Source organism: Cryptococcus neoformans, chromosome 3, assembly GCF_000149385.1.
Source record: "Cryptococcus neoformans var. neoformans B-3501A chromosome 3, whole genome shotgun sequence".
NCBI classification, from domain to species: Eukaryota; Fungi; Basidiomycota; class Tremellomycetes; order Tremellales; family Cryptococcaceae; genus Cryptococcus; species Cryptococcus deneoformans.
In genome coordinates, this window is record NC_009179.1 from 320,332 (window position 1) to 341,645 (window position 21,314).

Consider the following 21,314-nt stretch of genomic DNA (forward strand, 5'->3'; position numbering starts at 1 on the left):
TCACTATGGCGCAACAGACCCAGCCGCTCAAAATGTAAGTAGATAATCCATCAGTGTCCCAAAGCAAGACTGACATTCGTTCTAGCCTTGCCATAGGATCACCTCTATCGGAGCTCTCCACCTTGGTATCTAAGATCACGGCCATCAACGGGAAGCATGGTCCGTTCGACGCATGTGTTGTCGTGGGGGATTTGTTTGCTGAGGGAACCGATGGGAGTGAAGTTGCAGGGCTGAAATGTGAGTTTGACATCAGAAAGAGCAGTATAATGTCATGCTAAACCTGTAATCTTCAAGTTCCTGTGCCGACTTATTTTACATTGGGCAAAAATATCTTGCCCCAATCGATCCAAGAGAAGATCTCAGAAACGGGCGGAGAAGTGGTAGACAACCTCGTTTTTCTTGGTAAATATGAAGTTAAGCTGTTTCAGACTGCTGCCTCGTAACTCACCGTGTTTTTAGGTAAATCAAAGGTGCTCACCACTGCTCAAGGTCTTAAGATTGCTTGCATTGGAGGCGGTTACAGCCCTGAGACCTACAATGTCCTCGACGTGAGGCTTTTTATCATGTTCTGGCGCCTTGCTAAGTCTTTCTACAGGATCCATATTCTCCTGTCATAACTCGTGAAAGCGTTGATGCCGTCTTGAAACATTCCCTTCTCTCTGAACCTTCCACCAAAACAGCCGAATCTTTGGCTTCTGCCAAGCAATCAGCGGCGGTTCTTCCTGCAGCATTTCAAGGTATAGATCTCTTGTTATTTTCTTCACCAGCTCCTCCTATATCCTCCCTTTCCCCTTCTTTCACAACCTCCGGGGTCTCGCTCATCAATCCTGCACCTCCTCTGGAAGAGGTTGTCAAAAAGGCAAAACCAAGATACCTCCTTTGGGGGAATGGTGAAGGTTTCTGGGAAAGAGAACCATGGGGTTGGGCTAGCCCGTCAGGGAAGGAGGAGAGGTGGACTAGGGCGGTCAAGTTGGGAGCGTTAGGAGGAGAGGTGCCTGCTGGAGGTAAAAAGGCTAGGGTAAGAATAAATCTTTTGCCAGAACAAAAAGATTGAAGCGTGGAATGATGGCTGATGTTTAATGGGACAGTGGTTCTACGCTTTCACTCTCCCTCCTCAAAGCTCCTCTACTCCAGTGCCCGCCCGGCCCGCCAACGCGACACCTAACCCTTTCCTGCCCGTGCCCATTGTGAAAAAGCGAGGTCTTGATGAAGACGATGTTAACGGACAGTCACAAAAGAAGGGCCGGCTGGGTGTGTATTTGAAAAGCCTCTTATCATCACCAGAACAGTGCTGATGCTCCATCCCCGAAGACGGTGCACCTCCTCCAGCTGACTATATGTGCAAGATTTGTTCTCAAGCTGGTGTGAGTCGCTTCGTTACATGTGTGATATAGTGGCTGACTTGATCATTTGTCAGCATTGGATTCAAGATTGTCCCATGAAAGGCGACAAATCCAAGCCGCCTCCAGGATACAAGTGCAAAATCTGCCAATCCGTAAGTCCTGGCCCACCAGTTTGACGGCACATGCAGTAGGTACCGGACGTCCAGCTGACTCGGTCTCTCTTTTCCTCTCTCTCTTTACCGCGAAATCAATCAGCCGGACCACTTCGTCCGAGAATGTCCTAACAAGGAAGATAAACCAAGGGGACCTAAGCCGCCTCCTCAAGGTTATGTATGTCGTGCATGTGGAGCCGACGGGCAACATTACATCCGGGATTGTCCTTTGGTTTTGGAAAGGGAAGAAGCCAAAGCCAAGAAGAAGGAGCTTGGTCCTGCTGAATGTGAGTGTGCAGTTTAAAAGCTGGGGGTTTGTTAGCTGATCATTCGCGTAGGTTGGTTCTGTCTGAGTAACCCTAAAGTCACCAAGCATCTCATCGTTGCAATCGGAGCAGAAACTTACGTGACACTTCCCAAAGGACAACTTATACCTACTGACGAGGGCAAATCACTTGTCCCTGGTGGAGGACATGTTCTGGTATGTTCAGCCTCATACTTCTGGACATTTTCTCCTGACAATCACACTTCCAGATCATTCCCATCGCTCATCATCCTACTCTCCTCTCCATTCCCGCCGATGACGCCATGTCAATCATCTCTGAATTAGAGGGCTTCAAATCTTCTCTCCGAGAATGTTATGCCTCTTATGGTGCTGTCCCCGTCTCATTTGAGGTCGGCCGTCTCAGTGGCAGGGGGGGGCACGCGCACGTGCAGATCGTACCTATCCCCAAAGAGTTGGCGAATAAAGTCGAGGAATCATTCAGGATTGCAGGAGAAAGACAGGGTATCGATTGGGAAAAGGAGCCGGAGAGGGCGTTGGCGAGAGCTGGATCTGGTGGAAACTATTTCAAAGTGGAATGCCCAGATGGGACCAAGATGGTGCACATGTTGAAGGGGAACTTTGACCTTCAGTTTGGCAGGTAAGTCTTGGCCGGTTTCTATTTGGGGGAAATCATCCTTGACTAATGGGCTCTTTTTGTTCAGAATCGTACTTGGCAGTCTTTTGGGTCTACAGCATCGTATTGATTGGAAAGCGTGTGCTAAGAGTGATGCGGAGGAGAAAGAGGATGCTGTCAAGTTCAAAAAAGCGTTTGCTCCATTCCATTCATAGGTTACAATCAATGCAAGTAGAGTCATGTATTATCAGGCAGACCATTGAGTCCTAAGTAGTCTCTAACAGACGATATGATTAGGCCAAGGGGGAAGCATCATGTTCGGTGCAACGCACGATAGTGTAATCGAGATCCAGCATGGTCGTCATCGGAATCTGACGGAAATTCGAGAGCCTGGCAAGGCATTTCTGATTATATAGGTAAAAAAATAGTAAATCGATTACCCTCAAATTTCTTTGGGGAGATATGCTATACAATGATTCTGACAGGTTCCCCTTCACTCACTCCCTTATCACCCCTCTCGACATCAACCCTGCCAACTCGCCAGTCATATTATCCCTGTCGCCTTCCCTGCCTTTTTCTCCTTCACTAGTTGCTTTTTTATGAAGTCCAATCTGCTCCAAGACCCCGTTTTGTGCCATATAATATACCGCGAGATCTTTCTGACCCTGTGACATAGCAGGCACAAAGGCAAGTGTTTTTCTGGAATCATGAGTAACGCATTGAATGGCCAGTAGAAGAGAGTGGGCAGCCTGGCGGATGATGGATGATGGATCGTTTATTGCCTATGGACGCAACTCGCGGTCAGTACCCATATATAACATAGATTGAAAGAAAGCTTGCCGTACTTCCATGACAATCTGACCTAGTTTTGGGCCTTCGGAAACAATCACGGGCGCCGATAATCTCAATACGCACATACCAATACTTGTAAGCCCGAATAGATAGCCCGAATTCCTCGTCCTCTTCTCAGGCGATTCTTTGGAGCTCGAGAGTGACAGTTGTGAGAGGGCACTGGTCATTGGATCGGAATTGTCCGCAGAGCTTGAGGGCGGGGCAGGGTGTTTAGTAAGGAAACGATCGAGAGATGAACGGAGATTGCAAAGGAGAAGCATCGGGTCAGAGATTTGGACGAGGAGGGATATCAGAGCGTTAGTCGACTCGAGTACCTATACAGCACGAAAGAAAATTCGCATGTAAGTCACTACTGATAACAATCACTTCAAAGACTCACAACGGCATCAGAACTTTCCCTCAATCTGAACAACCCGTGGCACAGTCTCTGCGTATCATCGACCAATGGCCATTGGTGTTGAACGATTTCCCAAAGGACAACCAGTCCTTGCTCGAGAAGTTCTTTGTCCTAACCCGACAGTCGCTGTTCAGCGGAAAACAAAATATTTCGCCAAAAAAAAAAAAAAAAACTAACCTTGTCTGGTCTTAAGAAGTCTACTACGCCATTCATGACCCTATCAAACAGCCCTGTCCAGACTCTCTTCTCCTCTTCAAACGCTCTTTTTTCCTCTTCATCCTGTTCGGCAGTTGGTTCAGGACGGACAGGATGCGAGCTGCAGAAGAGTGCGATTTTCTGGAGATTCTTGAGCGTCGGTGCGCCCAATTCCAGGGCTTCTATATCAGGCAATATCGCAAATGAAGGTGACGGGGTAAGAGGTTTGAGAGGCGAAGCCTTTTCCAACACTGGTAATAAAAATATCATCGCGCGTCAGTTATATAATAGCTTACTACAATCCTTGGCAAAGGAAAACAAACTCACACTCTTGCCTTTTCACCCACCAACTCCTCTCATGTCGTCTCTCCTTCAGCTTCTGCATCATCTGAGGAGTCACCGCTTCTGGTCTTGGAGAGTCCTTCCATGCTGGAGTACGAATAGCACTGCTGCTTCTAAGAGCACTAGTCTTGGGGTTGAGCGGCGTTTGGAATGCCTCAGGATTGAGCCTCGAGCTGATTATCTTTTCGCCTTTGATGTTTCCATTACGCGAATTAGGTAAAGATGCGGTTGTACCTGTTGCTATCGATCGTGCGGGGGTCGATGGCACACGACCGGAAGTTGAGGTAGAGAAGGTATTACCCTGTTGAGGTTCGGGGTGCTCTAACCGAGGCTCGGATTCGAATTGTTGGCTCTGTTCAACCTGGTCCACTTCTTCCTGCACCGTCGGAGGAAGTTCCTGGTCCGTATTACCATCATCTCTAGTTTTTTGTCCTTCCTTCAGCGTAAGCTCGTCAACTTCATGTTCAGCACCATTGTCAGCCACCTCTACAAGCTCGGGTATCGCTCTTTTTCCTTCCCCAACTGAGTGACGCCCATTAGCTGCTGGATAAGTCAAGACCTGTCTCAACGGGGATTCGCCCAATCCCAGACTCGGACTTAAAGATGGAGATGGTGATTTGGGGGGGCTTCTTGCCAAATCTGGCGTAAGGCTTGTATATCGCGAACGCAGGGGCGAGTCGATCTCGATCTTCGTCTGGATAGGGGATTGAATACGTTCGGGAGAGGGTGAAGGTCTAATGCGAGTAGCCGATGAACTAGGTGTGGGTGAACGGACGGGGCTAGGGCTGGAGGTTTCGACATGTCTTGCAATCCCGACAGCAGAGCTCGATCTTGGTAGACCCGTGATGGAAGCGTGTTGAACTCCCGGTGAAGCAAACACTGGGTTCGACACCACTCTAGGAGATCCTGCATTCGTCTCTTGTGCTTGTTTGCCAGCTTCTTTCACGGCTCGCCTCCTTTCTGCAAGCATCGCCTTGAGGTCCATCTTTTTAGATGGGGGCTTTGTATTTGCAGAGCTTGGAGCACCGGTAGATGATGAAGAAGCGTATGAAGGCATAGGGGAAGCCGCCGTCCTCGGATTAGCTTTCTCGAGCTGCTTCCTCGCCTGCCCATCCAAACTGTTCATCAAGACTTCTGCTTTGCTTCTCCACACTTCATGATACCTCCAGAATGCTTGTCTTGTCACTTCTCTCACACCCGGGTTTACGTCTGCCAATGCTTTCCTGAATGCAGCATCCAGCGTATCACTCAGACCTGGCGTCGCTTCGATTTGGTGCTTGGCATGTGAAGCATGGACAATGAGAAATGTTTTGAGATGGTTGACTGAGTAGGCACGAATCTGGACATTTTTTTCTTGGATACCGGAAGAAATGTGATTGATGAAAATACGGGGATGAACGGTAGTGTGAGTGATAATAGATGTTACGGCGGTTTGGGAGCGATCAGCGATGAGCTTTTTGGTAAAGCCACTGTATATTGCCATCAGATCTTTCATTATTCCCTACAACGGCACCTACGACATCTTCCCTAGTATAGGTAAAAGGAATTCGACAAAGTTGTCAAACGCCGCCCCTAAGCCTTCTGGAAGCTCTTTGAGAAGGTAACAGCTTTGTTGTGCCACTGTTGTTCTCAGACTTAGTACCTACAGATTGGTCAGACCTATACATTCAAATGACAAAATCATACTTGCTGTCTTTGACATTCCTTCCACAATGCCACCCTTCAATCCGGCTATGAAAGCAGCCTGATACTTGACATGTGCTTGTCCTTTCATCATGCCTCGTATGCGAACGATACTTCTCTCCCTTGGTGCCCAGTTTTCTTCAGTCTCTTTACCCTCAAAGAAAGGCAACATAGAGTGGAACTCTCTCTCGAGGTCTTGTGGAGAGGCGACCTGTAGATAGTGTCAGTACTAAGTTTCGCAAGACCGGAAATAAGCTTACATAGACGATATCTACATCATCTGCTTGTGAATGAGCAGGAGCAGCCGCTCCTGACCTACTAGCACCTTCCTCCTTACCCAATTCAGAATTCATAACGGCAGGCGTAGAGCGGTCAGACCCTTCACCACTAAGAATACGTGTGATGATATCATCTGCTATGGTCTTTCGTACGTTTCTCGCGACTAGCAGCCTTTTGAATTCCGATCGAGCAGCGGGTGGGGTCGAGGGAGGCGATAAGAGCTCAACGACGGTCTTGAAACGTTTTCTGTCAGCAATGCTATATAAGGGAAAATGGACGACTCACCTCCCTGGCTTGGTCCCTAACATTCCCATCTCCGTCCTCCAATAGATCGACTAGAACCCCTAGCCATGCCTTAAGCCCCATTTTAGCACCTTCTTTACTTCTCATCTTTGTTAACACCTTCATACCCTCCACTTTCGACCGCCAAGCTTTGCCTTGAAGCACATCTTTTAGGTGTCTTTCCCATAAATGAGGAAGTGTTTCGTGCGGTTTTGATTTAGTGGCCGTACTTGATGATAGACTTCCAGCCTTTAGACTACCACTTGAATTGAGGTTTGAGGCTGGTATAGGCGGTTCGGCTTCCCAACTCAGTTCCCCCAGAATAACGATCGCATTGCCCGCTGCCGAGTGTATTCTCTCTTTTGCGTCATTGAGTTTTTCTAGTAGCGCTGGAAGGACTTGAAGGAGGGCTAGGCGTAAATGGGTCGTGGGGTGCTTAGGAATGAGAGGGAGAAAGTATGGGAGGAAGGAAGAGAGAACGGAGGATAGCAGAAGGGAGTGAGGTGAACGGATGAGAGGAGGTAAAATGAGGAGGAAGGGGTCAATAACACTCGCTGGAAGCTGACATCGGTTAGCATATACCCATAGCGCATAAACATACCTCTTCTACATCTTCAAGCTGCAACCCAAAGAACTGTATGATATCGACTTTCCTGTCGGGGTCTATACATGTAGTGGTGAGTAAGCTGGTCTCCGTGTCTAACGGTGCGGAACAGGCATACCTGCTGCTTTAAGCTTCGCGAAAGTAGCCTCTACTTCGGATTCCGTTAGTGTTTTAGGCATAATCTATGGCTATAAGGATAAAAAAGGAGAAGAAGGATGAAAATAGAGGATGAACGACGATGGGACCACATATGACAGACGCGACGCGTCCACACAAAACAACCAGGCGTCAGTAAAAAAACACACGGGAAAGATTATTGTGAGTGTCTCCCTTCAAATGTGCTGCATATATATATGAGCGTAAAACATTACACGATACGCTAGATCTAGGCACAAGAAGAGCTATATGTAATCTACTACATAGAATCTACGTAAAACACAGCCGGATGGCGAATGTTATTTCTCTGTCGTCTTTCGAGGACCTTGGTCTAGCGCTTCTTTCACCTCTGGGGTGTTCTTGACTTGGTCCCAGACCGGTCTAGGGATCTCTACCATCCTACAAAGCGGCCATTGCCATGTTTAATGGAAAGTACTGTAGAAAAGCGATCAGACTTACTGTGTTGAACGGGCATAACTGCACATGACGCATTAGATGTCAGCTCATTTTCGGAATACAGATCTATGGCTCTTTGAACCTACGAAATTCCTCCTAGCCTTGACATGGGTCTTAGCTTCTCGGTAAGCACCTTCATTTGATCTTGAGGGTCCAACACAAATTCCTTCTACTCATTAAGGCCCAAATTAGCGTTATATCTCTTTACAGGCGAAAAAAAAGAACACTTGCAACTTGGAAACGTTTAATCTTCCCCAAGATTACGGCTTGAGTGGGCTTCCCTTTATCTCCTATGAGGTCGTACCAATGTAAGACTTCACATTCCATAGTGAATGCTGATTCGGCGACGTGCGGCGGTTTCACAGTCCTTGAGTTTGACAGTGAGCCTCGACATGATCATGTAACACCGTCCCTACTTACTCTGATGGACGCTGTGTGAGGCCGGAGAGGGCCCACTCATCGACATTGTATGGTGCGTCGATTGATGTAAAGTTAGCGGCTTCCAAAAAGGGCTCCGAAATGATAGAGACGCAAAACTCCTTGGTCTCTTTGATGTTATGGCTCGTGTCTGTTTAAAGTCATTGGTAGGTCTTGCGATGATGATGGAGTGCCTACCTTTTAGGCCGTCAGTGAGCTTGCCTGCTGCCACAGAGATCATGATAGTTGGAGGATTGTGACCGACAGCGGCAAAATAAGACATGGGAGCCAACTGAGAGATTGTTGGTGAGAGACAATCAGGTGGGGGACGTCAGGCGTACGTTGGCTTTTCCATCGGACCCCATGCTGGAGACAAAAGCGATCGGCCTGGGAGTCTGAAGAGATTTCGTAAACGTCAGCGTCCATAATCACCTATCTTCACTGAGATTTGACACACAATACCTGAAATCATCATCTAAAGACTGTGTCAGCACCACTTTTTCAGATGAAGGAACCTATCTCACTTTGTAGACATCGCCGCCGGCTTGCTCTTCCGGGGTGATACTCTTCCACTTGGCCTCATTCGGTTGAAATTCTCCGGCACAGGGCTGTGTGAAGATAATCTCGTTAGCTTTGACATCCACATCGAGACAAAACCATTCTGATCCTACCAAGTCGTTCAATCCTTGTCCAGGTTTAAAGCTTGGATTGGGCGTCTTAGTAATTGTGGGCATAAAGTTTCTGTCGAACTCTGGTCTTGAAGCTTCAACCTCTGAACACAGACCAGACATTATTGATCAGCTCCGGATGCAAATACCAGGAATTCAAGTATAGCTGGTCTGAGATTATGATCCCTACTGCTCACCGATGAAGGGTGGATGTCTACTCATCTTCCTCGGCCTACACTATTCGATGATATGTGCCTGCAGAATGCCAAACTGTTCAAAAACGGCGGTCTTTTTGACTGGATTTGTCGGCCAATGTTCAGCGATGTTAGGAAGCTTCAGAGAGCTAAAGACATAATACAGAGCTAGTATAGAAATCGATTTGAATAGTTTGGGATGACCAGCTGAGGGAGTGATGGGCGAAGCACCTCCACATCCGTTGTGCGTCCTCCACCTAGTCGCTTGATGACGCAGAAGATCGGCGTCCATCGATTGACAGGGAGATAGGATATGTGTCGGTGTCCGAAACATGACACTAATGACCAAATAGCGGCAAATCCAGAAAACTTGGCCTGCCCTCTTAACAAGCTTAGCTTACTGATGTCGTTTTGGAAAACCAAAAGATATGGACAAAAAATAATCGATACGAAACATTACCACTGCCATGAGGTTATAAACTTAAATCTTGCTGTACAAACATCCAATGGCGAAGTGTCCGAGTGGTTATGGAGTGTCGTTCAGGTGTGAAACGCCGGCATGCTTTGCGCGTGGGTTCGAATCCCACCTTCGTCAACAGATTTTTTCTTTTTGTTTTTTTGCAACCTGTTACCTTTTTGCACCATGAGGTAATTAGATTCCGTTATAACTCCGCAATTCGCCGTCATCATCCAGCATGTTCGTTCTCATCATCATCATCATACATAACATCCTTTCTTTTCATATCTAAGAATTTAAAAAAATCAAGACATGCCTTCAAGAGGCCGCTCAACGACTCCCAAGTCACTCACCCCAGACCGCTCTCCGGCCAGGTCTTACCTCTCTCGATCTAGATCTCCTTCCAGGTCCAGGTCAAGGTCGCCCCTTCCCAGAAAGGCATCTCTTCGAGATGCCGACATGGACGCGCCCGGAGATGGCCTGTACAAGGTCATCGTGGTATCTGGATTGAGCAAGAATGTTATGAAGGGCCATTTGGACGAGATCTTCTCAGAGTATGGGCGGATTACTGGGATTGATTTGCCGTTGTTTAAAGTTTGTAAGTTTGTCATACTCCTTTTTGCTGGGCAAATAGTCGCGTCGTATTATGTCGATAACGTTGATGCTGACTGAAATAATAGCTGGACTGAACAAGGGTAAAGCTGCAATTGAGTTTGATACGCCTGCCGCGGCGTCAAAGGCAGTCAAGTGTATGGATGGTGGGCAGTTGGATGGATCTTTCCTCAATGTTCAGGTAAGTTTGTCAATCAAGCCCATGCATGAACTAGCTGCTGACGAACAGCGACAGATTTCTGAACATCCTCTCCCTCCTCCTCAAGCTCCTTCTCCTCGTCGTCGATCCCCGTCTCGTTCGCGTAGCCGCTCTCCTCCTCCCGCCCGTCGTCGCCGTTCACTCTCCCGATCTCGTTCCCCCTCTCCCCGCAAAGGCGACCGTGTCCCCTCTTATGGACGACGCCGTTCGTACTCCCGTTCGCGTTCGCCCCCCAGGCACCGTGGTGGACGAGACTCGTTCCCTGGACGAAATGGTAACGGTTACGGCCCTGGACCTTCTGGCGGTCGCGGTGGTGGTGGTGGCCGAGGAGGATTCTCAAGAGGTGGCGGGCCACCCCCTCCCGGAGGAAGAGACAATGGATGGAGGCGAGAGAGGAGCCCTCCTGTGCCTGTGCGTAAATGGGGTGAGCGTGGTGCGCCTAGGAGGCCGTCTCCGGAGTATGGCCGCGGTGCGAGATCAGCCTCGCGTTCGGTCAGCCCGCGAGGTCCACGTGGTGGTGTGAGATCGCGTTCGCCTGTCAGACGACGCGCAAGTGTTAGTAGGAGCAGGAGTCCGGTTAGGAGGAGGAGTAGGAGTAGGGCGAGGAGTTACTCTAGGGGACGGAGTGTTAGTATGAGCAGGAGCAGGAGCAGGTCTCCTCTCCCTAGGAAAAGATACAGCCTCAGCAGGAGTAGAAGTAGGAGCAGCACCAGGAGCATGAGCATTGACAGGAGTAGAAGCGGCACCAGAAGCCCCAGGAAGTAAAGAGAGACGAATATGTAACTTGATTATATAGCTATACTGGAATGAATTTAAAGCTGTTTTATTCTCTAAATGTAGGCTCATATCTCGTTTTGAATGGTTCATTATAGTTGGAGAGCCTTGTTTGATAAGATAGTGTCATGAACAGACACATGCTCACCCTTTGGACTCTTGGCTGGGCGGGCGACTTATGTGCGTTGCCTTTGGACCAGACAATGATTTGACTTCAAAAAGGATCTACAAGGACTGTACTAGATGCGAAATAACACTTTTTTTTCATTTCACATACTTTTTTGTATAATACGCAAAACACTATCCCATGGTATATCCAGGACCTTTGTATATTTCACTTCACAGTTCCCCTATTACGACGCTAGACCATGTATTAAATAAGAATTAGAAGAAAAAAGATTAAGTGGGAGAAAAAAATGAGTAAAGGGAAAAAGTTCAAAAGACTTTATCAAGGCCGATAGATGGAGAGCTCGTAATACAGTCGATGGGCAATGTTCTTTACTTGGATTTGTGTCCGGGCGAAAGAGCGTGCTTGATCTACAGGTAAAGTCCTCGTCAGTATTCTTCCTTTCCATCATTGCGTTCGGGAATAAATGGTAAAGTGACAGACCTTGGCAAGGAAACCAGTCTTCTTCTTCACAGATCCGGGTCCACTGCTAGACTCCTTTCCTGGCGTGGGCGTGGAGGTAGAAGTAGGCTTAGTCCCGGCAGGGGTACTTGGAGCCGCTGTATTTGAAGCACCAGTGGTAGTAGAACCAGCACCACCAGCCTCGACGGCACCAGCGGCACCGGCGACAGCTCCACCGTAACCAGCTGCAGCAGCAGGCACAGATGTTCCGTTAGTCGTCGCCGCTGTCGTCTTGGAAGGCGTGGCGGTTGTTCCAGTCGCGCTGCTAGCAGGTTGAGAAGTCTCGGTAGTAGTAGCAGTTGCAGCCGAAGGGGAGGAAAGAGAAGTTTCGGCCTTGACACCTGATTGAGGGACTTGCGCTCTGCCATCGGAAGCGGACCCTACTCCAGCACCAGTACCTTTACCCACGTCTTCAGACTTGAGCTTCAAGTTATCTTCGGGAGTATCAGGAGCAGCAGCCTTCTTAGCCTCGGCCACTTCGGGCTTCTCACCAGTCGCGCCTGTGGGGTTGGCTTCTTCCTCCCTCTTGGCCTTCTTTGCGTCTACACCGGGAGCGGCATCGATGGGCTTCGTACCGGCAGTATCGTTGAGGTCACTGCTCCCTAGAGATCGGTCCTTCTTGGGGTCCTTAGGGGCGATTGTGGTAAATACAGGGGCAGGTACGGCTCGGTGGTTCATGTCTGCTGTTTCAGGTTGTGCAGGAATGTCATTCTTGATGTCTTTCTCCTTGTTGTCTGTCGTAGAAGCGGTGTGGCCGAGAGTGGAAGACCCGTCGGCAGGGTAAGAAGCTGTGTAATCCAACCAATCACTCAGCCCTTTATCCACGCTCACAGTATCAACCTCCTTCGAGGGCGGCAACGACAACGACGTACTCTTCGGAGCCTGCTGATTTGGCAATGGCATAGCCACCTGGTCTGTCACTCCTGTTGTGCTACTAGCGCCAATGGTTTCAGACTTGAGTTCGGCGACCTTTTCGTCGAGCGCGGCGACAGCGGAAGCGGGAGGTGCGGATCCCTGAGGGGAAGTGGTGTCAGTTGGGGCATCGACCTTTTCGAGGTTGGTGACATCGATGCCTCGCGCGCGGGCTTCTTCGACGGACAGCTAAAGAAGAGGTAAAGAGGTTACGTACGTTAGTTTCAGCCTGTCTCGCATTAGCGCTTTCGCGCAGAAAATAATAGAGCGACAAAAGCTTACAGGACTAGAGTGAGTAAGGTCAACACCAGTCGCCTTCTCCACAGCGGCAGCTGCACCGCCTACAACAGATCCAAAGGTGGCCATGGCAGCCGCACCGTACTCGGCAGCCTTCTCCGCAAGACCATGCTCTCCTCCAACAGTAGCGGTTGGAGCTTCACCAACATTAGCGGCAGCAGCGACCATTTCGATTTGCTGAGGCGTCGCGTCGACAGCGGTGACTCGGACAGCACCTGAACTGTCAGTGGTGGCAGCTACAGCAGGGTCGATGGGCTCGTCAGCCTTGGCGGCGGTATCAGCAGAAGCGGCGGTTGATCCCGGGATGGGGCCAGGAGCGTTCACGTCCTTGGCAGTACCCTTCTCAGTGAGACCAGCCTTCTTGTCTGTAGGGACGGCAATAGCGACAGGGACAGGACCGGGGGAAAGAGTGTCCTTGGCAGTGCCCTTCTCAGCGACCATAGCGACAGGGACAGGACCGGGGGAAAGAGTGTCCTTGGCAGTACCCTTCTCAGCGACCCCAGCCTTGTCGGCTGCAGCCTTGTTGTCGAAAGGAGTAGCACTCTCAACGGGGGCCTTGTCCTTGGTCTTGGTCTCGGTGGCAGCAGCGGTACCAGAACCAATAGCGGTGGTCGTAGTGATGCCAGAGGTGGGAGCTGTCTCTGCACCGGCGACAGGCTTGCCCAAGATAGGAGCACCAATGGCAGCACCAGGGGCAGCAGCAGCAATCAGAGCCTCAGGATCGGTCTTCTTGTTACCAGTTGAGGCAGGGGCAGTGTCGGCAGTGTCGGCAGGGGGGACGGCGGTGGTTGGAGGTTTGGAAGTAGCATCCTTCGTGGCGGGGTCCTTGGCATGGGCGGAGGCAGCCGCGGCAGCACCGGCGCCAGCGCCAGCGCCAGCAGAGGTTGAAGCACCAGTGGCACCAGTAGCCGTTGACTTGTCCACAGGTTTTTTGTCATCAGGGCCTTCGGGAGCAGTGTAGACATTGTTCATGTTTCCAGCGGCATCTAATCCAATCCCTTGTCAGCTCTTTCAGGGCCAAGAGAAAGGAACAGACCCACCCCATTCCTTTGCCTCGTCTTCTCTAACCTTCCACTCTCCATCGACCACATACTTGAACGCCTGCTTCTCTCCCCATGGAACGGAAACGTCGGCCAGGAAGCTTCCATCTGATTGTTTCTTGAGAGGAGTGGCAGTGGCAGACCAGTCGTTAAAGTTACCGGCGACACAAACCTATTTATTAGTTGGCGGCAGGTGCGGAGTCAAGTTGAGTGATGCATTCAGAAGCAAAGTGCGGGAAGAAACGAGCGGGAATACACAGTCAGCAGATGAAGCCCACATTTGACACGACTTGAGAGATGGATGGCTCCGCGAAGTGGACATTTCCGCCCTGGTTTGTTTACCCGGCGAATGGGGATTTGGGAGTGGGGACGGCGCAGGAACGGGTCAGGGCGGCTGGCAGAACTCACTGTTTGTGCGCCTGCGCCCCAGGTGAAGGTGGCGAGATGCTGCTGGGTCATTGTTTGTGGATGTTCTGTTATCGATGCGGATGGAAGAAAAGAGATGCAAATGGCCGAATGAATGGGAAATGGACAAAATGGCAGTGATCCCCCGCTAGCTCCGTTTTCATGACGTACTCTCGATGGCCCTCGCTGCCGGAAGCGGAAACAAATAAATTAATCTTTACGTAAGTAGATCGCGGTGGAGGCAGAAACACTCCGCTCCCTCGTCTGCCACCATTACTACGTAGCGACGCGCTTTGGTCCATATTATTGCTTCACGTCTAAGATGTTGTCCACCAGATCAATTGCTATACTATCGGCCCTTGCTATGGGCGCTGTGGTACTTGCCGGTACTTACGCGGAGAAAGTGGGTCTTATAATCTTTATCTTTGCCAGGTGACTCACGGACCGGCCTAACTGATGCCTGAATCAACAACCATAGAACCAATACTCCTTCGAAGTACCGGCGAAACAGGTAGAAGGAACAACTATGAAAAAGGTCTTTGCAACATTGTTTCCCTTCGAAAGTCCTGCCTGGAACTCTAGTGAGCAATCAGTGATGTTGCACTGCTGTCTTGAATACTGATGATGCGCATAGTCCTGGCAACTTTCTACATATCCAGTATACCCAACTTTATCCTCCTTGCTGTACCAGCCAGCCTTGACCCTACATCGTTAAATACCATGATATCTTTCGCTACCGGTGGTCTTTTGGGAGACGTCTTCCTACATTTGGTGCCGCACGCTTTTTTTGGAGAAGGTCATGAAGCCGACAGGAGTTTGGTGGTGGAAGAAAAGAGGAATATCGTAATTGGGTGGGTTTACGTATGGTGATACAAGGCTTGAGCTGATTACGGTCTAGAGGCGCCATCTTCCTTGGTTTTGCATGCTTTTTTGTATTGGACAAGAGTATGAGGGTACTCAGCTCCTCAGCCGGCGGGGAGGGCGATCATCACCATTCGCATTCCCATAGCCACAGCCATAGCCACGCAGCCTCAGGCCAGTCGTCTTCGATTAAAGCGGAAAAAGACAACGGGCTGCGCCAACGCAAATCCCCGGTCTCCCCCTCCACCGACTCTGCTTCAGCCGATATCCAAGCCGCTTCCACTTCTCAAGATGAGAAAACAGCCAAAGAAGCGAACCCCTCACTCAAGCTTTCAGCTTACCTTAATTTGTTTGGCGACTTTACCCACAACATCACTGATGGCCTTGCCATGGCTGCTAGCTTTTACAGCAGTCCTGCTTTGGGAGCGGTCACTACTATAGCAACATTCTGTCATGAAATCCCCCACGAAGTGAGTACTTTCCCTTGTAAATTCCAGTCAACCTCTCAAAACATGCAAAATGGTAGATCGCAGACTACTCTATCCTGATCAAATCGGGTTTCACAAAATCCCAAGCGATGGGCTCTCAATTCTTCACCGCCGTAGGCGCTTTTGTTGGTACATTCTTGGGTATCTGGATCGCCGAAACGTCAGGTGCGGGTAATGCAGGAGCTCACGGAGAGGGTATCAGCCTGAATGTAGGAGAGGGGTTGTTTGGGACGAGCGTAGCCGGTGGGGAGCTGGTCATTCCAATGACCGCGGGAGGTAAATATTGATTTTTTTGAATCTACGAGCCTATCTGATGGATGAGTGGGTATCAGGTTTCTTGTATATTGCAAGTGTGAGCGTGATTCCGGAATTGTTGGCAGAATCCAGGAGCGGGAAACAGGCGCTCAAAGAGTACGCCGCGATGGCGTTTGGTGTTTTCTGCATGGTATGTTGTTTTCACCACGGGATCACGTAATGGTAAGTTGAAAAGCTGATTGGGTGATCATATAGGGTGTGATTGCTTGGAACGAATAAATTATGTGTTTGTGTACAATAGCTGTAGAGTGAGCGTACATGCATAGATATCGCAGAAGAAGAACAATGGTTTGGATGAACGATATGACACTGCACTTAGGCAACGATGCTACTGTTCGCAGACAGTACGTCTTGCTGTTCAGTAGACATCCCGTAAGCCATGCTTGCATTTTATGTAGAGCCTTTCAAGTTACAGGTGATGAAGAGACCCGGCAGACGTGTTATCATCATCATCGTCGTCGTCCTCAACAACGAACGCTCCAGGGAAATTATCAATTCTCGACGCGTCGGGTCTGAACTGCGCGCGGTGACTTTGTGCTTTCTTCGTCAACAACCGGACCGCACATTTGTTTCATTTGTGTCATTATTCGTTTGTTTTGCAGTGTCATTTCCAAAACTTCTTCCGATCTTCATCAGCATATCTTCCCAAAGATGTGGTCCCCTCAAGTTGACATGGAACGTCGCGCGTCCCAACAATCAGCCCTCTCACCAACCCCTCCAACAAATAAACATGGCCGTACAAAGTCTCTCAGCGCAATATCCAACTTCAACGCCGCGATGAACATCAACGCCGGAGGACCTGGCGGGGGTGCACCGATGAGCCCTGTCCGCATGGGCAGTCCTTTGATAGGACCCGGGGGAGCAGTCGAGTTTGAATGGGCAGATATTCAAGCAAGGTCAGTGGTGGATGTTGGGTTACGACGATGAAATAGTCGTTGATGCTGCTGCTGATCATCTTGGTAACAGGACTTTTTGTCGATGGTGTGTACACTGTACAGAAACGTTATGGGCAATAGATCTGATTGCTATGTAAGGCTCAACAAACAGCTGGAAAGTCACGGATTAGAACCGATGACAGACGTTGTCAAGGACTTTTCGAGCGGTGTCAAGCTCATTCAAGTAAGTCCTGCTCAAGATGATTCTACAGCTACATAGGCTAACAAAATAACTTTAAGCTCCTAGTCAGTGGACATTTACTTCAGAGGCTTGCAAAACATCATCTAACAAATCGGAATCATGTAGGAAATCATCTCGGAGGAAAGCTTGGGGCGCTATGTTAAGAACCCGAGGCTGCGTGTGCAAAAAGCCGAGGTAGGCTACCAAAGAACTTATACCTGCAGGCAATATCGTAACAAATATCATTCTTAGAATGCTGCAAAAGCCCTGAATTTTATACGGTCAAAAGGAATTAAATTGACGAATATCGGTCCGGAAGATATCGTTGACGGAAACCTGAAGCTTATCCTGGGCATGGTATGTTGTTGTCAGATCATCTCTCGTGGATTAAGGCAATTTGGGGACTGATAATGGCAATCAGATATGGACGCTTATTCTGAGATTCACAATCGCAAACATCACGTAGGCTCTTGGTAACCTCCTTAACAACTAAAAAAGATGGCTAATGCATTTTTTAGAGAATCTGGATTATCGGCAAGGGATGGTCTGTTGCTCTGGTGCCAAAGAAAGACAACTGGCTATAACCCGGAGGTGGATGTACAAAACTTCAAAGGAAGTTTTGCAGATGGTCTAGCTTTGTGAGAATCAATTTGGTCAGGCAAGGGGTGGGTGACTGACTTGCACTGCAGATGTGCTCTGATTCATTACCACCGCCCGGAGCTGCTAGATTATCATGGGTTGGATAAGGCTGACAAGCGAAACAACACTGAACTTGCTTTCAAAGTTGCTGAAGAAAAGCTTGGTATCCCTGTAAGATTCAATTCTCACATATACACCGCTCATAGCTGACAGAGTTCCTTTATAGCGTCTGCTTGAAGTGAAGGATTTGTGCGATGTGGAAGTCCCAGACGAAAGGTCTGTAATGACTTACGTTGCTGAATTTTTCCACAAGTTCTCAAGCGAAGGTGTGTCATAAGCCGCAGCAATAGAATATAGCGAGTCGCCAACTCATAATAATTATTCATCACAGACAAAGCCGAAACCGGCGCTAGGCGAGTCGAAAAGTTTGCGGAGGTGATGCAAGGCGTCTGGTGAGTGTCCAATCTTAGGTAACGAATTCTCGCCCTAACACTGGCATCCAGGGCCAATAAAAATGATTTTGAGCGCCGTCTGGACCTCCTTCTTTCCGCGCTTTCTGTCACCGAACAGTCCTGGTTCATCGCGCCTCAACCCTCAACATACCCGGAAGCAATCTCATACCTTGCCCAATTCAATGATTACAAACGCACCTCTAAACGGGAATGGGTAAAGGAGCGACAAGAGCTTGCTGCGTTGTACAGTAATATCCAGACAAAGATCAGAACGTATTCTTTAAAACCTTGGGAACCGAGTGAAGGGGCTAGATTGGAGGTAAATCGGTCTGACTAATGTGGGAATGGCTACTGATTGGTTTATACAGGATCTGGAGAAGAGATGGGCAGAGTTTTTGGTGTCGGAGACTGCAAGAAGTCGTGCTATAAATGCCTCTGTAAGAGAGTAGGTTTTTATTTTATTTTTTACTTTCTGCTCGTCCGTTGCAGTGAGTTACGTACTGACAGGGTGCAGTATTAAAGAGACTTTGAAAAAGAAATTTGCGAGAGCGGCAGAGGACTTCATCCATCGCTTACAGCAGATTGAACAGGCGATCGGCGCCTTGGCCGGACCTTTACCAGTGAGTATTGGTTTTCTTTGTCAGTTACCTCTGTTCAGCTGTACTTATCGTACACGTATAGCAACAAAAGCAGACTCTTTCTCAACTATCATCCTCCATACCATCTCTTTACAAGTTGTTATCGACAGAAATATCAGATCTCAACAACAGCTGTCTCGAAGCCAAGGTAGAAGAGAATGACTATACTGTTTTGACTGTGGATGATCTCGAGTACGAGTTGGAGCTGGCTGAGGTGGGATTAAAAAAGAAGATCGCATTCATAGATAACCAAGTCAGTCGGTTCTGGAGACAAGAGAAAATTATGCTTATGATGCTACAGCTGGTCTCTGCCCAACACACCAATATCACACCCGCCAAATTAGAAGAGTTTGAGGCGACGTTTAAGCATTTTGCATGGGAGGAGACAAATGCAAGTGATGTTTCATCTTTGTGGGAGACCCAGCTGATGACGAGTATAACAGACCCTCGGAATGTGGGAGATGCATTCAGCCTTGGCGAGTTTAGGTATCGTCTACGCTGTAGGTGTTGTGTCCAACGTATCACCATGGGCTTACATTGTTCCATAGGAGGAGGAACTGGAAACGATTTTCTCCGAGCTAGAACAACACTTTGGCGCTGTCACATACGAGGCGTGGCTCAGTCTGCTCGTCAACATTACTCAAGACGATGCGTCCTCCCCTGAACAACTGCGCGAAGCTTTCAGAGGCATGGCTGGGGAGAAGCCATACGTCACTGACCTTGATTTTGAGTACGCGCATTTGCCTAAAGAGACAGTTAGGTTCTTGCAGGAGGCAATGCCAGAAACGTCTGAGCTGCCCGAGTTGGAAGAAGGGATGGAAAGACCTGCTAATGGTACCACGAAGGCTTATGACTGTGAGTCAAGTCAGCAGAGCATTGAAGTCACTTGCTTATTTGGGGCAGACAACTCTTTCTTAGAAGTTGCTTTTGCGCAGCAGTGTATCTGACGAGCACATGCACATGGATGATAGATGCTAGCACGATCTTTGTACGACTTGTATGATAGTTCACGAGCCTATGAAATGAAGAATGCGTTTTAGTAAAATAACGAATAGTAGATGCCAGCGCGGCTCAGATGTTTTGGCGGTGGTGTTAAGTGCCACAGATGCAACTCCGCGGCGGCACCGACCGACAGCACGGTGACCCTGACTGCATCATCATTCCCTCCGCCGTCCTCCACGCGACAACGAACGACCAACAAGCATCGAAAGCAACACGCCTATCTTCTCTTACATTCACGTCTATTTACCCTTTATATCCGTATCCATCCCTAAATTCTCGTAAACATGGTGTGTATAACCTGCTCCTGGGAGACAGAGAAAAAAAGCAACAGCTAATTTCGTCGTCATGTGCAGTCCTCCGGTGTTCAACCTGTATGTCATTGTACAACAACCTCATCCCTTGAACAATTCATCCCCACGATCTCAGACAACTAATGAGTTTTTTATCTCTTAGACCCAAGAATGTCTCGAAAAGTTCCAGGAGCTTAAGACTGGTAAAAAGCTCACCTATGTCATCTATGGTCTCTCTGAGGACAAGCGATCCATCGTCGTTCTCAAGGCCTCTGAGGACAAGGACTTTGACAGCTTTGTGGCTGAGCTCCCCGAGAAGGACTGCAGGTGGGCGGTGTACGACTTTGAGTTCACTTTGCCCGGTGGTGAAGGTGTGAGGAACAAGCTGTGTTTCATTGTTTGGTGAGTGGAATTTCGTTTTGTAGTCTTGTTTGATTTCTTGTGTGTGTTGGGATAAAGGATAGTGGATGCTCTTGCAATTTGTCGGTCATTCAGGATCGCAAAACAAGCAAGGAAAAGCAGGAGGAATGGCCGTTTGGGCTAACCATTGATTTTGCACAATAGGTCCCCCGATGATGCCTCTGTCAAGAACAAGATGATCTTCGCTTCTTCCAAGGAAGCCATCCGTCGTCGTCTTGATGGTACGTTGTTAAAAACTAATGTGTACATGACCGGCTTATGACGTTCCAACCTTTTATCATCCTTTCTCGATTTGCAAACACCAACATCGCCCCCCTAATCTCTGCCGTCTTCACACTTATCCAGGTATCCACACCGAGATTCAGGCTACTGACTTCTCCGAAATCACCAAGGATGCCCGTAAGTGCCCATCTCGTCTTAGTCCTTCTTCTCATCGCCATAAACACCGTGTTCACCACTCGACCGTCTTGCAGTCTTTGAAAAGGCCACCCGAAAGTAAACGTCTGCCTCTTTTCCTCCTATCTATGTCTTTCTCTAGTTTGTTCATTGTTGCTACTAGAGGATGAACACCGATCAACTTGTGGGATCAGCATTGAATGAGCAGGAACCAGGATCCCTTTGAGCAATGCGCCGAGATCCATGCGATCGATGAAGAATATAGATTTTTACGCGGAATGACGATGATGTTTGTTTTGGCTAACATGATCACCGACAAGGCAGAGTACAGATATCTTATTGACTGATATACAATCGGAAATACGACAGGGTACCGGAAACGGGATGACAGCAAGTCGACAGATTACCGGACTATGAAGGTCTTTTTTCTGAAGGCTGTAGTAACAAACCGTAC

At 48.7% G+C, this 21,314-nt stretch overlaps 8 protein-coding genes and 1 non-coding gene across 9 annotated transcripts; 6 read left to right on the forward strand and 3 right to left on the reverse strand.

The window, feature by feature from the left end:
* Positions 1-5: 5 nt before the first annotated feature.
* On the forward strand, positions 6-2,609 carry CNBC1120 (hypothetical protein; the record flags this gene model as incomplete). Its single annotated transcript, XM_771526.1, has 12 exons — positions 6-34; positions 86-237; positions 295-402; positions 460-548; positions 596-1,018; positions 1,089-1,251; positions 1,312-1,364; positions 1,418-1,495; positions 1,599-1,782; positions 1,834-1,976; positions 2,030-2,418; positions 2,483-2,609. 12 exons carry the CDS (start codon positions 6-8, stop codon positions 2,607-2,609), a joined length of 1,938 nt encoding a protein of 645 aa, XP_776619.1.
* A 282-nt stretch (positions 2,610-2,891) lies between these two features.
* CNBC1130 (hypothetical protein) lies at positions 2,892-7,207 on the reverse strand (the record flags this gene model as incomplete). Its single annotated transcript, XM_771527.1, has 11 exons — positions 2,892-3,176; positions 3,240-3,560; positions 3,626-3,754; positions 3,821-4,089; positions 4,166-5,649; positions 5,698-5,822; positions 5,892-6,074; positions 6,124-6,375; positions 6,428-6,985; positions 7,026-7,087; positions 7,147-7,207. The coding sequence occupies 11 exons, from the start codon at positions 7,205-7,207 to the stop codon at positions 2,892-2,894; spliced, it is 3,729 nt and encodes a 1,242-aa protein (XP_776620.1).
* A 276-nt stretch (positions 7,208-7,483) lies between these two features.
* On the reverse strand, positions 7,484-8,848 carry CNBC1140 (hypothetical protein; the record flags this gene model as incomplete). Its single annotated transcript, XM_771528.1, has 9 exons — positions 7,484-7,583; positions 7,644-7,661; positions 7,727-7,784; positions 7,868-8,007; positions 8,061-8,208; positions 8,256-8,349; positions 8,399-8,452; positions 8,515-8,532; positions 8,582-8,848. The coding sequence occupies 9 exons, from the start codon at positions 8,846-8,848 to the stop codon at positions 7,484-7,486; spliced, it is 897 nt and encodes a 298-aa protein (XP_776621.1).
* A 579-nt stretch (positions 8,849-9,427) lies between these two features.
* On the forward strand, positions 9,428-9,514 carry CNBCt010. Its single transcript is given in 2 exon segments — positions 9,428-9,465; positions 9,473-9,514. It is a non-coding gene; the product is annotated as a tRNA-Leu (tRNA).
* Positions 9,515-9,688: 174 nt separating this feature from the next.
* Positions 9,689-10,952, forward strand: CNBC1150 (hypothetical protein; the record flags this gene model as incomplete). The annotated part of the gene is made up of 3 exons (XM_771529.1): positions 9,689-9,974; positions 10,057-10,169; positions 10,224-10,952. 3 exons carry the CDS (start codon positions 9,689-9,691, stop codon positions 10,950-10,952), a joined length of 1,128 nt encoding a protein of 375 aa, XP_776622.1.
* Positions 10,953-11,459: 507 nt separating this feature from the next.
* Positions 11,460-14,297, reverse strand: CNBC1160 (hypothetical protein; the record flags this gene model as incomplete). Its single annotated transcript, XM_771530.1, has 5 exons — positions 11,460-11,498; positions 11,572-12,690; positions 12,784-13,784; positions 13,839-14,010; positions 14,247-14,297. The coding sequence occupies 5 exons, from the start codon at positions 14,295-14,297 to the stop codon at positions 11,460-11,462; spliced, it is 2,382 nt and encodes a 793-aa protein (XP_776623.1).
* Positions 14,298-14,607: 310 nt separating this feature from the next.
* On the forward strand, positions 14,608-16,126 carry CNBC1170 (hypothetical protein; the record flags this gene model as incomplete). Its single annotated transcript, XM_771531.1, has 7 exons — positions 14,608-14,646; positions 14,722-14,824; positions 14,878-15,094; positions 15,142-15,574; positions 15,631-15,868; positions 15,925-16,037; positions 16,103-16,126. The coding sequence occupies 7 exons, from the start codon at positions 14,608-14,610 to the stop codon at positions 16,124-16,126; spliced, it is 1,167 nt and encodes a 388-aa protein (XP_776624.1).
* Positions 16,127-16,558: 432 nt separating this feature from the next.
* On the forward strand, positions 16,559-19,699 carry CNBC1180 (hypothetical protein; the record flags this gene model as incomplete). Its single annotated transcript, XM_771532.1, has 19 exons — positions 16,559-16,803; positions 16,874-16,888; positions 16,942-17,026; positions 17,083-17,088; positions 17,150-17,218; positions 17,276-17,380; positions 17,445-17,485; positions 17,542-17,661; positions 17,713-17,833; positions 17,889-17,988; positions 18,054-18,114; positions 18,166-18,433; positions 18,483-18,559; positions 18,629-18,734; positions 18,796-19,005; positions 19,054-19,143; positions 19,196-19,252; positions 19,301-19,607; positions 19,656-19,699. The coding sequence occupies 19 exons, from the start codon at positions 16,559-16,561 to the stop codon at positions 19,697-19,699; spliced, it is 2,127 nt and encodes a 708-aa protein (XP_776625.1).
* Positions 19,700-20,038: 339 nt separating this feature from the next.
* Positions 20,039-20,963, forward strand: CNBC1190 (hypothetical protein; the record flags this gene model as incomplete). Its single annotated transcript, XM_771533.1, has 6 exons — positions 20,039-20,041; positions 20,108-20,125; positions 20,208-20,446; positions 20,609-20,685; positions 20,810-20,863; positions 20,938-20,963. 6 exons carry the CDS (start codon positions 20,039-20,041, stop codon positions 20,961-20,963), a joined length of 417 nt encoding a protein of 138 aa, XP_776626.1.
* Positions 20,964-21,314: the final 351 nt, after the last annotated feature.